Genomic DNA, 14,533 nt, shown 5'->3' with positions numbered 1-14,533 from the left:
ATGCAAAAACATTTTCCAGATTACAAGACATTTTAAGTTCCACTCCTTTTTAAAATGATTTTCTTGTTTTAGTAATCCCCACTTAAAAGTACCATAAAAAGTAACTTATTCAAATGCGTGATTATAAATCCCCTATCAGGCATGTCTGAAGACATATAGGAAGCCAAAGCAGAGAGTAGCCCTGAGATTCTAGGGAACATTATGAAGTCTTTAGCTAAGAGGGAAAAGTATAGGAAATCTGACATTACTAAATATATATATTTTCTTCTAAATATTACAGAACTGCTTTCTCAGACATTATCTCATTTTTATCATTTATCTCTATTATCTCACATACCTGGATCATTTCTCTTTTTGAGAATACAAAATATAGACTGTTTTTTATTAATGTCATAAAAGTTTATATCATTGTGAAATTTCAGTTCTACATTATTATCTGTCAGTCATCATATATATGCGTCCCTTTACTCCTTATGCTAACTTTCCAACACTCTTCCCCCCTGGTAGCGCCTAATCTGTTCTCATTGTCCATGAGTTTGTTTATCTTTCACATATGAATGAAATTATATGGTGTTTGTTTTTCTCTGTCTTAATTCACCTAACATAATACCCTCAACGTCCATCCATGTTGTTGGAAATGGGATGATTTTATCTTTTTTATGGCTGAGTAGTATTCCATTTTATATATATACTCCATCTTCTTTATCCATTCATCAGTTGATGGACACTTGGGTTGTTTCATTGTCTTGGCAATTGTAAATAACACTGCAATGAGCATAAAGGTATGTAAGCCTCTCTGGGTTGTTAATTTCCTGTTCTTTGGATAAATACCCAGTAGTGGGATAGCTTGGTCATATGATATTTCTATTTTTAATTTTTTGCAAGATCTCCATAGTGTTTTCCATAGTGGCTGCACCAGTTTGCATTCCTACCAGCAGTTTGGGAGGGTTCCCTTTGCTCCACATCCTCTCCAATGTTTGTTGTTTTTTGTCTTGGTAATTATAGCCATTCTAACAGGTTTAAAGTGATATCCCATTCTAGTTTTTTGTTTTTAAAGATTGGCACCTGAGCTAACAACTGTTGCCAATCTTTCCACACCCCTTCTTCTTATCCTCAAAGCCCCCCAGGACACAGCTGTATATTCTCATTGTAGGTCCTTCTGCTTGTGCTATGTGGGATGCACCCTCAGCATGGCCTGATGAGTGGTGCCATGTCTGTGCCCAGGATCTGAACCAGTGAAACCCCTTGCTGCCACAGCAGAGCATGCAAACTTAATCACTCAGCCATGGAGCTGGTCTCCATCCTATTGTAGTTTTTATTTGCATTTTCCTGATGATTAATAATTAACACCTTGTCAGATATATGATTTGCAAATATTTTCTCCTGGTTGATGGCTGTCTTTTCATTTTGTTCATGGTTTCCTTTGCCTTGCAGAAGATCTTTAGTTTGATAAGGTCCCATTTTTTTTGTTTTTTCTTTTGTTTCTCTTGCCTGAGTACATATGATATTCAAAAAGATATTTCAAAGACCAGTGTCAAAGGGTGTACCGCCTATATTTTCTTCTAGGAGTTTTATGGTTTCACATATTACCTTCAAGTCTTTAATCCATTTTAAGTTAATTTTTGTGTATAGCAAAAGGTAATAGTCTACCTTCATTCTTTTTCATATGGCTGTCCAGTATTCCCAACACCATTTATTGAAGAGACTTTCCTTTCTGTATCGTATGGTCTTAGCTCCTCTGTTAATGATTAGCTATCCATAGATGTGTGGTTTTATTTCTGGGCTTTAAATTCTGTTCCAGAGATCTGGGTGTCCACTTTTTTGCCAGTACCATGCTGTTTTGACTACTATAGCTTTGTAGTATGTTTTGAAGTCAGGGATTGTGATGCCTCCAGCTTTGTGTTTTTTTTTTTTTTTTCTCTCAGCATTGCTTTTGCTATTAGAGTTTTTTGGTTGTTCCATATAAACTTTTGGATTCTTTGCTCTATTCCTGTGAAGAATGTCATTGGGATTCTGAGTGGGGTTGCACTGAATCTGTAGTTAAGTCATGTTTCCTAAGAATGAACTTGTATAAGCAATATCAATAATATTATAATGAAATATTTTTATAAAATAAAGACAGGATGTTCTACACAGACTAAGAATTGAAGCAGGGGTCCAGAGCCTTCAATTAGTGGATGAATTATAAGGTAGAGTGTTTAGAGGCAAAGTGAGCAATTCAGAGTTTAGTTCATTATCATAGATTAAAAACAATGAGAATCTAATAAAGGCTAATGGCATTGGGAATGGAGAGGGAAAATGGGAATACCTATAATCCTTATGTTGCATTTGAGCTGAGCTTCTGTTCTTATAGAGTTTATGGACTAGTGGTGAAGTCAGACAGTTAAGTCAGGTGTTATCCTACAAGCAGAGTGTAGAAAGAATTGCAAGATGTTATGGGAACATCAGACAATTTCTTAAGGAGGTGATATGTTCTGCTGAGACTTTGTCAGATCTCAAGGTATTACAGAATTACTTTTAAGAAAAGAGAATAAAACTTATTCCAGGAAAAAAATGCTTTCATGTCCTTATTCAGTTTTGTATTCCAATAGATAGTCCAGTACTTATATGAAAGATTTATAAATATATCCAGATGGGTAATTGCATGAATGATTTGCCACTAGATTCAGCAATCATGCTTAATTTAACTAGACTTAAGTACTCACTGAAAAACAACTTGACACTAAGTGATTTAAATGGAAATTAGATTTATTTGGGTAATATAACCTTATTTAAATTATCAGAGTTTAATTTTACTCATTTGAAAATATACACAGCAATAACAATATGTAGCTCAGAGAGTTGTTTTGAGGAGTAAATTGTATCATCTATATTAACAATTTGACTTGAAGTAAGCAGTTGAAGTTCCATTAAGCATTGTTATTATGATCATTATCATTTATTTTATTAGTCATTATTTTAATTTATATATTTTTTCTTTCTTCTTGATCCTTGCTCATCTTTTATCCTGCACTGAAGTAGTCTTTTCGCAATCTAGAAGAAAGAGGAGACAATGTACATGGTAGTGTTTTGGTAGAAATACTGAGTTAAATATTAGTGAACTATTCTATGCTGGGTGGAAACAAACCAGCACAGTACCTAACGAAAAACCACTGTAATTTAGTGGGATTTTATTTTTAGTTTTTTTCTCTGATTTGTGCAGTATCTTATATTTTGAGCACATAGAAGTAGACTTTATTATAGAAATATAAGCAAAATTAAATTTAAAAGTTTAACTCAAATCCCATTTAAGATATGAAAGCACCCCCAGAGATAACTTTGTTTGATTATTCTCTTTTCATAACTTGATCTACTCTTTCCATTAACAATTAATGGTACTTTGGCAGTTCTTACATAGAACATCAGTTCTTCCTCTTCAATTTTTTCCTGTTAGCAGAAAGTACCCTAGCTGTGAAGAGTAGAGATGTCTGATTATTTGAAACTATTTTGTTATTGCTGATATTTTTGAAACTTACTATGTACTAACCACCCTGTTAATGACTTTATCTGTATTATCTCATTTGTTGCATTCTGAATGAAGTAAGAACTGTTGATATTCACATTTTGCATAAAAAGCCAAGGCCTAGGGAGGTTAAGGAATGTGCCAAATGTCAAGAAGCTAGTGTGTAATCTTGCTAACTACAAACTCAGCTGTGGAATGCCAGAGTCCATATTCTTAATCAAAACGCAATGGGCTTCATAGAACCTTCAATAGGAAATATTATATTGATTTTAATATTTGGACTAATATCAATAAAACTAAAAATATAAAACTTCACAACAGCAAGGTGATTTCATGTCCATTTTATATCTTATTTACTGTTATAAAAATGAAGGACTGATTACTTATATTTACAGTCTGCATATTTCAAGCTGAGAAGATTTATCTCATAAAGGAATCTGATAAGAAGAAAGTGTTTTCTTTGATTTCTTTCAATTTTTGAGTTTTAAAAATACACTACAGTAAAATAAGCAGAGAAAATATTAATGCTTACATTTTTATGTTATGGAGAAACCAATGTGTTGCTTTATTCTAAAGAATATAGTTTTATATAAATTTCTGGCTTGATTTATTTTAGTAACAAATTGAGCCATTCTTATTTTTCCTTTAAGCTCATACTTAAATCAGTCAGTGCAACTTAGTAGGAAATAGACCCTTCTACATTCTGGGGGCATCTTCTCTCCATGAAATGTTGCATTTTTAAACTCAATAATCTGTTGATCAGGTGGTAATTTAGAAAATAACCAAGGCTGTCTCTGGTTGGATTAGTGCTGCACTGAAGCTTCTCTCTCTATGGAACATGAAAAACTAGCCTCCTGGTCACTCCTCCCTACATCTCTCCCCATCCTGTCCATCTTTGGAAAGCAGAGCAATTCTCCTACTGACAAAAGCGGTATATGACATTGGCAGTCTTAAAGTTGGCTATATATATGTATGAAATCTGAGGTTGCTAAATTTGAAATTATTAAAACATCACTTCTTAACCTCAAAGAATGTAACTTGGAAATTATCTAGATTTCATACATCATCTAGAAGTTTTATGTATTAAGGCCATCTGCTCATGCCACAGATGGAATTTCTTTTCAGCTAAAATTTGGACAAGAGGATATAGCACACTGAGTCTCAAAGTTTTCTATATCGAGAAGGTGAAGATGGGAAAATAAGATTATAAGGGCTTAAAACTAATAGGAGAGAGAAGATAGAGTGAATTTTTATTATTGCTATGAATCTTTGGTAAGCTATGTAAAATAATTCATGCATTCAGTTTTTCTCTGTTTATTGAAGTATCCAATAAGTATCTAACTATACGAGTTGATATCTAATACACTTCAGGAGGTACAGAAAAGTTTGTACCTTGTAGATTCATCACAATATCTGACTGTGAAACTCCTGTTCATCTTTTAGACTGAGGTTGTATACCACATCCTGGCAAAAGTGGCCCATTATTCCTGCAGTTGAAATTAAATATTTCTAATTTAATGCTCCAATATAACTCTTATCCCTCTGATATAACTTCTGTTTTGACCCATATTATAGTATGTTTTAAGTTTTATTCCATAATTTGACTTTCCTTTGATAAACTCGTTGATTCCAGGGTATTTCCAAGTATGGAGCCATCTACACAGAATATTCTGAAGCTTTTTAGGGACTGAATAATTTACACCTATATGATTTAGTCTTCTGACATCACTAATCATATATTGTGATCTCTTCGATTGTTAGCAGTGAGTAAAATGTCAGAAAGGTGGTAAGAAATAAGAAAACAATATACTTAAGTGCGAAGAAGAGTTTCACAGGGAAAACGGTTAGGAAGTGATTGCAGTCATCTATGTGGGAGATGATAGTGACCAGGATCAGGATTGAAGTAATATATATATTGTGAGAAGTGGTCACAGGATTTACATAGAGGTTATGCCCAAACACTTTCTTCTGTTTTGATTTTCAATTTTACCACACATAAAATCAGCTGTATTAGAAAATATGACATAACTATCATTCTTCATCTCTTTTATCCACATTTGCTAGTCAGTCATCAAATTATACTGATTCTATCTTCTAAATATCAATTAATTCCACTCATTTCTCTCTATTTTCATGGGGACTTCCTTACTTCTTATCCTTGTAATCTTTTCAAACTGAAATATCTTTTAAAAGCTATTCATTATTTGAGGATTATTTCACTTTCATCAATCTTCTGTTTCTTAATTTAAGGATAATATTTGTCTACAAAGTAAATTTAATCATGCCATTTTCCCCCGTAATTCTCTCTGCTGGCTCTATTTGGTCCTCATGATTGTACTGTGTCCAAAGCTACACACTGATATGCATCTACCAAGTTCAATTCTCCTTCATTTCTCTTTATTTTCCCTATAGTAGCTGGGATGTGTTTCCAGTCTCTCTTGCAGCTTGCATGACCATGTAACTTAGTTCTTTGAAATGAAATAGTAAAGGAAAAAATGTGCGCAGACTTACTTGCTCAAGAGGACATCTTATGGAATTCCATTTCACTCTTCTTTGGCTGGCTGGCCAGGGAATGACCACAGCAACCATGGAAGTCGCCAGAGTAAAATGTGAGTCACTCCTTCCTGAATAATTGTGTAGAGTTGAGCCTCACACTAAACCTGGCACCTGTCCTAGATTATCCTTCTTTGAGGCCCAAGGTCTAAGAATCATAGAAGTTTCCTATTTTTCATCTTAGTTTAACCTAATTAGTACAGATACATAGTTTTCTAACCCCCCTATGAATTGTCTAAGAACTTTCTTCGCTCTTATCCCTTACATTTCACATGGTCATTACATACTACATGAGTGCATATACCTGGCCACAGTTAATTGGTTCAGCAATGAATGTTCTACCAAATGGTTAAACTAGAACCATTTCCCCCAAATGTTTGAATAAGAACCAAATGAAAATCATTCTTCTGTTTGTAATTACAATTTTTTAAACTTGAGAATTGTCGGGAATATCTCCCTTCATATTGATTGAAGGAAAGGTAGAACTCATCAGGGACATAGAGGAGAATTAAGCAGATGTTCATACGGTAGCAGAAATGATATAAGGAATATGAGTTCTCATTTCAACTGTTTCCCTGGACACAGATACTGAATTCAGGATCTAGCAGCTTCGGTGTGTGTGAGGCAACCTATTACTTATGCAATCTACCCCACTATCTTAATTAGGTGCATTTGTTTTCTATTTTTGCAGTTTGAGGTTAGAAATCTAGCTATCACATGTCTCTCCCATCCCTAGCCTCAGTAAAAATGGGCATACAATTAGATGCTGACATTAACTGTATTTATGAAATAATTTGTGAAACTCATCCTCTGAACCCTGAAGTGTCAGGGTCATCCTACTCTCTTCTGCACAGTGAGGTGGCACCAATGAACAATGACATTTTCATTGAGAACATAACCACAGAGTAGTAACATGGAAGTGGTATGAGGAGGCTGGAGCAGAAAATGTGAGCTGGATAAGACTTGAGCATATACGATTTAGTCTGCTTGCCTAATCCCTTTTTGTACTGTTTATCTGGTGCATCAACTCTTCTTGAAACATTTAAAAGTCTCCAACAGAATCAATGTCCATCAACAAACTTTAAGTGTATGGAGTAATTAAAAGTCTATAATCTTAAAAAATCCCATCCATTTCTGTTTTTTTCTTTATAATTCATTTATGCTGCTTTTCACATGGTTTTGTGTTCATACTGTTTAAATATTTAGGCAAAATTATATGTAGTTTAACTATTTGTTGGTAAAAATTAACAGCACATAAACTTCTTTAATGACTTTTGCAGCAACTACATCACTTTCAGTTTGTTGTGTTCTTTTTTATGTTACATTATCCTGTGTACTCAATTTATACTTTCCTTTGGGGCATGCTATTCTGATAAATTTGTAATATCCAAGCAGGTGGGATTGTTCATTGCTATTAATGTATTTTTGTTGGATTGTGACCTAATATAAAAGCCTATAATTGTCTTATGTTTTATAGAATGTATTAATAGTTGCTGTGAGGATGGGACATCCTTAGGAGCTCCAAACCCAGGCCACACAATCCAGTGTCTCCAGGCTGCTGGTTTTCAGTTACCATTGTTGTCAAGCTGCTGGTTTTTAATTTGAGTTGATTTTTGGTAATGATGTAAGATAGGGGTCCAATTTCATTCTTTTGCATGTGCATATATAGTTTTTCGAACACCATTTATTGAAGAGATTTTCCTCATCATGTATTCTTGGTGCCTTTGTTGAAAACAGGCTAACCATATATGAGTGGGTTTAATTCCGGGCTCTTTATTCTGTTCCTTGTATACCTGTCATTTTGCATACTAATACTAAACCATTTTGCTTACTATAGGATTGCAATGTAGTTTGAAATCAGGAAGTATGATGTCTCCAACTTTGCTCTTCTTAATAGAGATTACTTAGCTATAATGGTGTTTATTTTGTTTAGTGTATAATTGAGCTCAATGTAGTTGGATGCTAATTAATGCACAGTTTCTTTTAAAATATTTTAGCAAATCAGGGCTCTCAAACTATGTAGCATTGTGCAAATGTATTGTTGCTGGTACTGGTATTTTTTCATTACTTTGTTTACAAATCAATCAATGCAACAACAGAAATCAATTTGAATCCAGGCAAGGAGTGAACTGAGTCATGATAGAAAGATCCTTGAAATGGACAATGCTGTCATTGACGAAGAAGATGAAGACAGCGGAATCACAGCCTATACTCTCAAAAAGAGAAAGTGAAACTGAGGATGAGACAGATCAGAAGATGTTAGTGAGACGCATACTGGAAACAACCTCTTGGACAGAATCTTCTCTCAGTGACTCAAACTTTAGTATTAAGGGTGTCAGTAGAATGTCAGTGTCTTTAAAATCCCATTTTTTTTTCACATCAAATGTGTATGTTCACATGAACAGATAATAGTAAATAGCTACTTCATATAAGTCTCATATGAAGTTACACAGCCTTGTTCTCAGCGAAAAATATAATATGTCTGCATTTTTAAAGGTAAAAACCAAAATTAAATAAAAGGAATATAGTGCGTTTTACAATTTTGTTTACATTTTGAAAAAGAAAATTACTGGCAATGGCTTATTTAAAAATAGAACCTGTTACTTCTCACTTTGCTTCTGATCTCTGTTTACATTATTTTATGAGCCCGTGTTAATTGTCTCTATTGGGCATTACCATTGGAGGATAAAGCTATGTCATTATAACTGTATATATATAATCTTTATTATTTTCTCTTTATGTGTATTGTTTGTTTCTTTTCACTAGCTCTCACCAAACCGAGCACTTGAGATGATTCTGATGCAGTCTTCTTGTGTAACACAAGATTTAGGCATGATAATTTTATGATTTGTAAAACGAAACCTCAACTTTTATTTCACCTTTGCATGCTGCTTATTCGGTCTTTCAGTTAAATAAACCTATTTACATTTCCGGTACAAGTCTGTAACTTTTCTTTATCTTTCTGCTTCTCTTACTAGTATATTAATGAATCTGATATACCCTCAAAACAAACTGAGCTAATAAATTATATTTTCTTAATTTTATTTGTTATACAACACAAGGGTAAAATGATCATACAATTTCAGGAGGTTGAGGGTTTGGAGTCCAATTCAGAAACTCAGATTTTTTGACATAGATCTTCATCTAGCTGATCTCCTGTTTGCAAAACCTTGAAATTCACTGGTCAATGTTCATCATCTCCTTCTTTAGTAACAAATCTGGGGGTAATTTTTTTTGTTAAGTGGCTGAAATACCATAAAGACTCTTCTGACATGTAGGAATGGTACATGGATATATACAACATTTTCACAGTGGGATTATAATCACAAAATTTAAAGAGAGTCTTAAAAATAGAACATCACTTTCTGAATCAAAGCAGTAAATTATATCTAAGTTTAGCAACAAATGACCATATTTCTACATTCTGATGCCACGCATTCTATTTGACATGCATTTTATATATTCTTAATAAAGTTATTTGTTTCAAAATTTTTTCAATAAATCTACGTTTTACTAAAGCTATATATTTTCAATAAACTTCTTCATACATTCCTCTTAGACAGATTACATATTTTCACAGCAATTTAACTACTTTTTATTTGATTTTTTTCCCCCATACACCCAACCATTTGGGTATTACCTTCTTGGCATAATATTGCTTATCTCTGTCCTTTGAAATGTGCTGACCCTGAAATAACACACTATATTTATTTTACTTACATTTTATTTGACCAGTTAATGGGTTAAATGAGTTTAATGAGGTTATCACTTAATTTCAGCACTAGCCTTTATCTAACTATTGTTTACAAAATGTATGAATTCCTGTTTTTAATAGATTCATGAAAATTGCATTGTCGATATTAGTTTAAACTAACAAATTAAACCCAAAATTATTTTTATATATTAATATCAAATTATCTGTATGCATTTTTTATGCCTAAATACAGGACTCCATCCATTAATAACATCATCTTTTTCTTTTTTGTTGTTTATATAAATCCCTGTGATCCTTGAAAATTGATTCTTTCACTCCTTCCAACTTGTTTGCTTATTTTCCAATTTTGTGATGCTCACAGGTTTTTTGAGCTATTCTCTATTTGGCCTTATGGAATCACTAATGAAAACATTGACCAAAGAACAGCCTAAAGGCATACATTTCACACTTCCTTCGTTAATTTTAAGAAATAAATTATCAAAAACCATTGAATAAGGCAAAATATCCCTTGATATGTTTACATTTGGGGAATATGGTGACAGTAAACATTCAAGTGAAATAAAGGCCTGGGAAATTTAGGAAAACAGAAAGCAATATAGACAGTATAGCAGAGGCAAAAAGAATGTTACATTCATAGAGGAGAGTTTAATAATTATTGTCAGATTCTGAAGAAAGAAGCAAATGATAAAAATCACACTTAATATAATAATTAGAAGTCTCAATACTTTTGCAATTTGAATTGCATTCCAGTTAAAGAAAATAAAAAATATTTGGAACATTTTTCACATAAATTCATTAGACAATAAAAGCAAGAAAATATGATAAAAATACTTTTACATTAATGATGGGTTCAAGAAATAATCAAAATGTACATAAGAAGCATATGTTTAATACGTTAAAAATTAAGCAACATAATTTGTGATAATAGCTCCAAAATTTAGAAATATTTGTAGACTTTGTAAATAAAACAAAATTAAATGTTAGGCAAGCTGAATTAGAGAGCAGAGAATATGGCTCAAAATATGATATATCTAAAAGCCCAAATCTCAGAATAAATGGAATTCATCTCTTAAATATTGCTTGTATTCCTAAGTTTTACTGGAAATTAAAGCAGTTAATTGAAAGAATATAATATTAGTATTTACCTGTGAAAGGTCCTGGTCCTATATATGATTTCGTTAAATACATAGGACACTGAAAGCAGAAAGAAACCTGCTGAGTAGTAGCCAGCTGGTGCAGAAGAACGTATGTGAGCCACTCAGTGAAAGAGCAAACCATCTCTGAGAACAGCCTCATCATTTTGATGCAGAGCCTCCAGGGCCAGGTAACTGCTGTGGATCTGTGCGGTGAGAATATGGCCCACAGGTGCACATACAACACCAATGTTTTCAGGAACATTCATCTGACAAAGGTCACCTACATGGACTGTTAAGAACATTGGATGATGAATCTGCATGACCTCTTTGTGACAGGCAATAAGGTCAGCTATACCACATCTCAGGTGATTTGAACATCACAGCTCTATCAGGTGCAACTTCAGCAGCAAGGATAAGGGAAGGGACATGTGGAATTACCCTTCAAAAACTCTAAGTGTGGCTGTCTCCTTGTCAAGCCCTGGCCCACTCAGTTTCCTCCAGAGCTCTACTAAGCCACCTCCCTGTCTACCTCCATATTAATGATGCTTAGCCTTAATGTTAAGATTAATTTTAATTGATTTTATTGTCAATTGATAGAAGATTTCTATGGTCAGGAAATCCATGAGCCTATTGTAAATAATATGTTTTGTATTAATCCATTGAACATTAATCTACATCTTTTGAAACGATGTACTGGTTGAACTCATTGCAGCAACTGAATGTGTGTGCATGCTGCTTTGGGTGCATGTGTCAGTCTGGAAGAGTGAAAGTGAGAGAAGAATTAGAAATTTTTGAGGAGAAGTGAAGGGAATAGAAGGAGAGCTGCTGTAACTGATGCATGCTAATCTGATAGCAGTTTTCTTGAATTCACACTTTTGCACAAACTTGCACTTACTAAGGAATATATATGCATGTGAGGGATAAGGGAAATAAAAGATAGGGAGTTTAAGTTGCAATTAAATCTATAGTCCTCAAATTTGCTTTAAGTATCTCCCTAGGAGATAATTAAATAAGTTAAAATGGAAGTCTATTTTAAATTTAAAGCATTTTTGACATATATGACATATAATGTCTTAAAATCATAAATACTGGAAAAGAATGCATGAGAAAAAATAAATGGACAATGGCAAATATTCTACACGCCTAATTTCATGTGATATTGTGACATTTGTGTCTAAACAACGAACCCCATTTGTTCCCTAAGATTTCATTACAATTTTTTGAGAACTCACTAAAGATACAGAAGAATTATATGAAAGTTCCATGGTATTATTTAAGTTTGGTAATCTACCTTATACCTAATTGGATACATGCTTCAGTATTACAGGACATGATTACTGAGAAAAGAAAAAATGTTCTAATGAAAAACTGGAGGCTTGAACCAGCCTTTGACAGTTCATCAAATACTCTATTTATTTTGGAAAATTAACCAAGCTATCACAGAAATGAGGGGATCCTTTTCTTGGTAATTATATTCTGTATAGCCTTCTTTACTTCCTTATTCCTGAGGCTATAGATCATAGGATTCAACATGGGGATCACTACTGTGTAGAACACTGAAACCACTTTGTCCTGATTCAGGAGGTAGCTGGAACTGGGTCTCAGATAAGTGTAGATGGAGGTGGAATAGAACAGTATTATAACTGTCAGATGAGATGCACACGTGGAGAATGCTTTGTGTCTCCCTTCCCCTGAATGCATACGAAAGATGGAGAAGAGAATGTAGGAGTAGGAGGATAGAATGACTAGCAGAGCTCCAATCATATTCACACCAGCAAAAGTGGAAAAGATACTTTCATTCAGCTGTGTGTCAGAACATGAGAGCTTAAAAAGTGGAGGGCTGTCACAGAAGAAGTGGTGAATGACATTGGAACTGCAGAATGGCAAGCTGCTTACATAACTCGTGTTAACCATGGAGTTCAACAATCCTGCTGTAAAAGCCCCTGCTGCCATTTTAAGGCAGACTGTCCTGGACATGATTGAGGAGTAAAGTAGAGGGTTGCATATGGCCATGTAACGGTCATAGGCCATTAACCCAAAGAGGATGCATTCAGTTGTGGCCAAGGCGATGAAGAAGTACATCTGCAGGAAGCAGCCAGTGAAGGAAATGGTTTTCTTCTCTGATAATAAATCTACCAGCATCTTTGGGGTGATGGTGGATGAATAACAAACATCCACAAAAGACAGACTAGTGAGGAAGAAATACATGGGTGTGTGAAGTCGGGAGTCAATCCCGATTAAGAGGATCATCCCAACATTCCCCAAAACTGTAAGCGTGTAAATCACAAAAAAGAGCAAAAAGAGGCTGATCTGTAGCTCCAGCGTGTCTGCTAATCCCAAAAGGATGAACTCAGTCAGTGAAGTATAGTTTTTTCTCATCATTTATTACAGATTTAGTCTGCTTAATCTTGCACTGTGTGTAAATATTTCCCTCTCCAAAGTTTACAGGAAATAGTAGAGATGTTAATGAGGCTATTTACACATCGAAAACAAAACAGCCTAGGATAATACACCATACTAAATAGAATGACTAAAGTAAGAGGAAGATTAGGTGACAAATGGATAAGCATTTGAATTTAGAAAGCAATTGTCTGTATTGAATCTAGGTAGCAGATCTCTCAAATCACTGCTCTAAGTCCAAATATTTCACCTCAGGTCCTGCAAATGCAACATATGTTGTTGTATTCTTTCTCTACCATCCCGCATGCAAAATGCAAAGGATAGAAATATCTTTGCCGAAGTCTCTCCCATTCTCTTAACAAGTATGTGAGTTTAACTCAATTGTATTTTTTTTCTTCTCAAGACCACTCTGTATATTCTTCAACTCCAAAATTCATGTATTGCTTCCCTGAAACCACTCCTGTGTACCCCACGCAGCAAAACTAGTGACCGTTTCAAATAACCAATATTTTGACATCCATCATATTCTTAAGAGTGATTTATTTTTTTAAGAGTGGCACCTGAGCTAACAACTTTTGCCAATCTTCTTCTTTTTCCTTTTTTTCTCTTCTTATTCTCCCCAAGGCCCCACAATACATAGTTGTATATTCTGGTTGTGAGTCCCTCTGGTTGCGCTATATTGGGTGCAGCCTCAGCGTGGCCTGATGAGCAGTACCATGTCCATGTCCAGGATCCCAACCAGTGAAACCGTGGGCTGCTGAAGTGGAGCACACGAATTTAACCACTGGGCCATGGGGCTGGCCCTTTAAGAATGATTTTGTAGTGTTATAAAAATGAACCAAAAAATTGTTCTCATTACAAGGTATGCTATCAAGTTAATGTCATGTGGTAGCAGAGAAGTACCTGTCCACTGCAGTGAAAAAGGCACCAGATCCTTATGTCTTCCTTCCCAGCGTCTTATTTGTGTAGTCTATTTTCTTTTTTATTAGAGTTCTCAGTGAGAGCTTAAAAATAAAAATAAGAAAATAGTTATTTTTTAAATGAAAAGAAATTCAGTAAAAATTTGAATTACCTATTTGTAAAGATTTGAGACATCTTCTGAGTAAATACATGTTGCTGCACTTTTATTTTGTTTTCCTTGAAGAAGATTGACCAACCATGGGGAGTAGATTATAGCTTTTAATTGTGAAGTCAATTCTCTAAAGGTAGAAACTCCAGTCTCAAAAG

At 34.2% G+C, this 14,533-nt stretch overlaps 1 protein-coding gene across 1 annotated transcript; it reads right to left on the bottom strand.

The window, feature by feature from the left end:
* Positions 1 to 12,343: 12,343 nt before the first annotated feature.
* LOC103565634 (olfactory receptor 5F1) lies at positions 12,344 to 13,288 on the bottom strand. The gene has a single exon (XM_008541743.2). The coding sequence runs from the start codon at positions 13,286 to 13,288 to the stop codon at positions 12,344 to 12,346; it is 945 nt and encodes a 314-aa protein (XP_008539965.2).
* Between the last annotated feature and the right edge of the window lie 1,245 nt (positions 13,289 to 14,533).

This window comes from Equus przewalskii, unplaced genomic scaffold, assembly GCF_037783145.1.
Source record: "Equus przewalskii isolate Varuska unplaced genomic scaffold, EquPr2 contig_452, whole genome shotgun sequence".
NCBI lineage: Eukaryota > Metazoa > Chordata > Mammalia > Perissodactyla > Equidae > Equus > Equus przewalskii.
This window is presented reverse-complemented; position numbering and strand designations above follow the sequence as displayed.

Excerpts from the sequence above, each read along its gene's own strand:
- LOC103565634 (XM_008541743.2), bottom strand. The coding sequence starts at position 13,288 with ATGATGAGAAAAAACTATACTTCACTGACTGAGTTCATCCTTTTGGGA.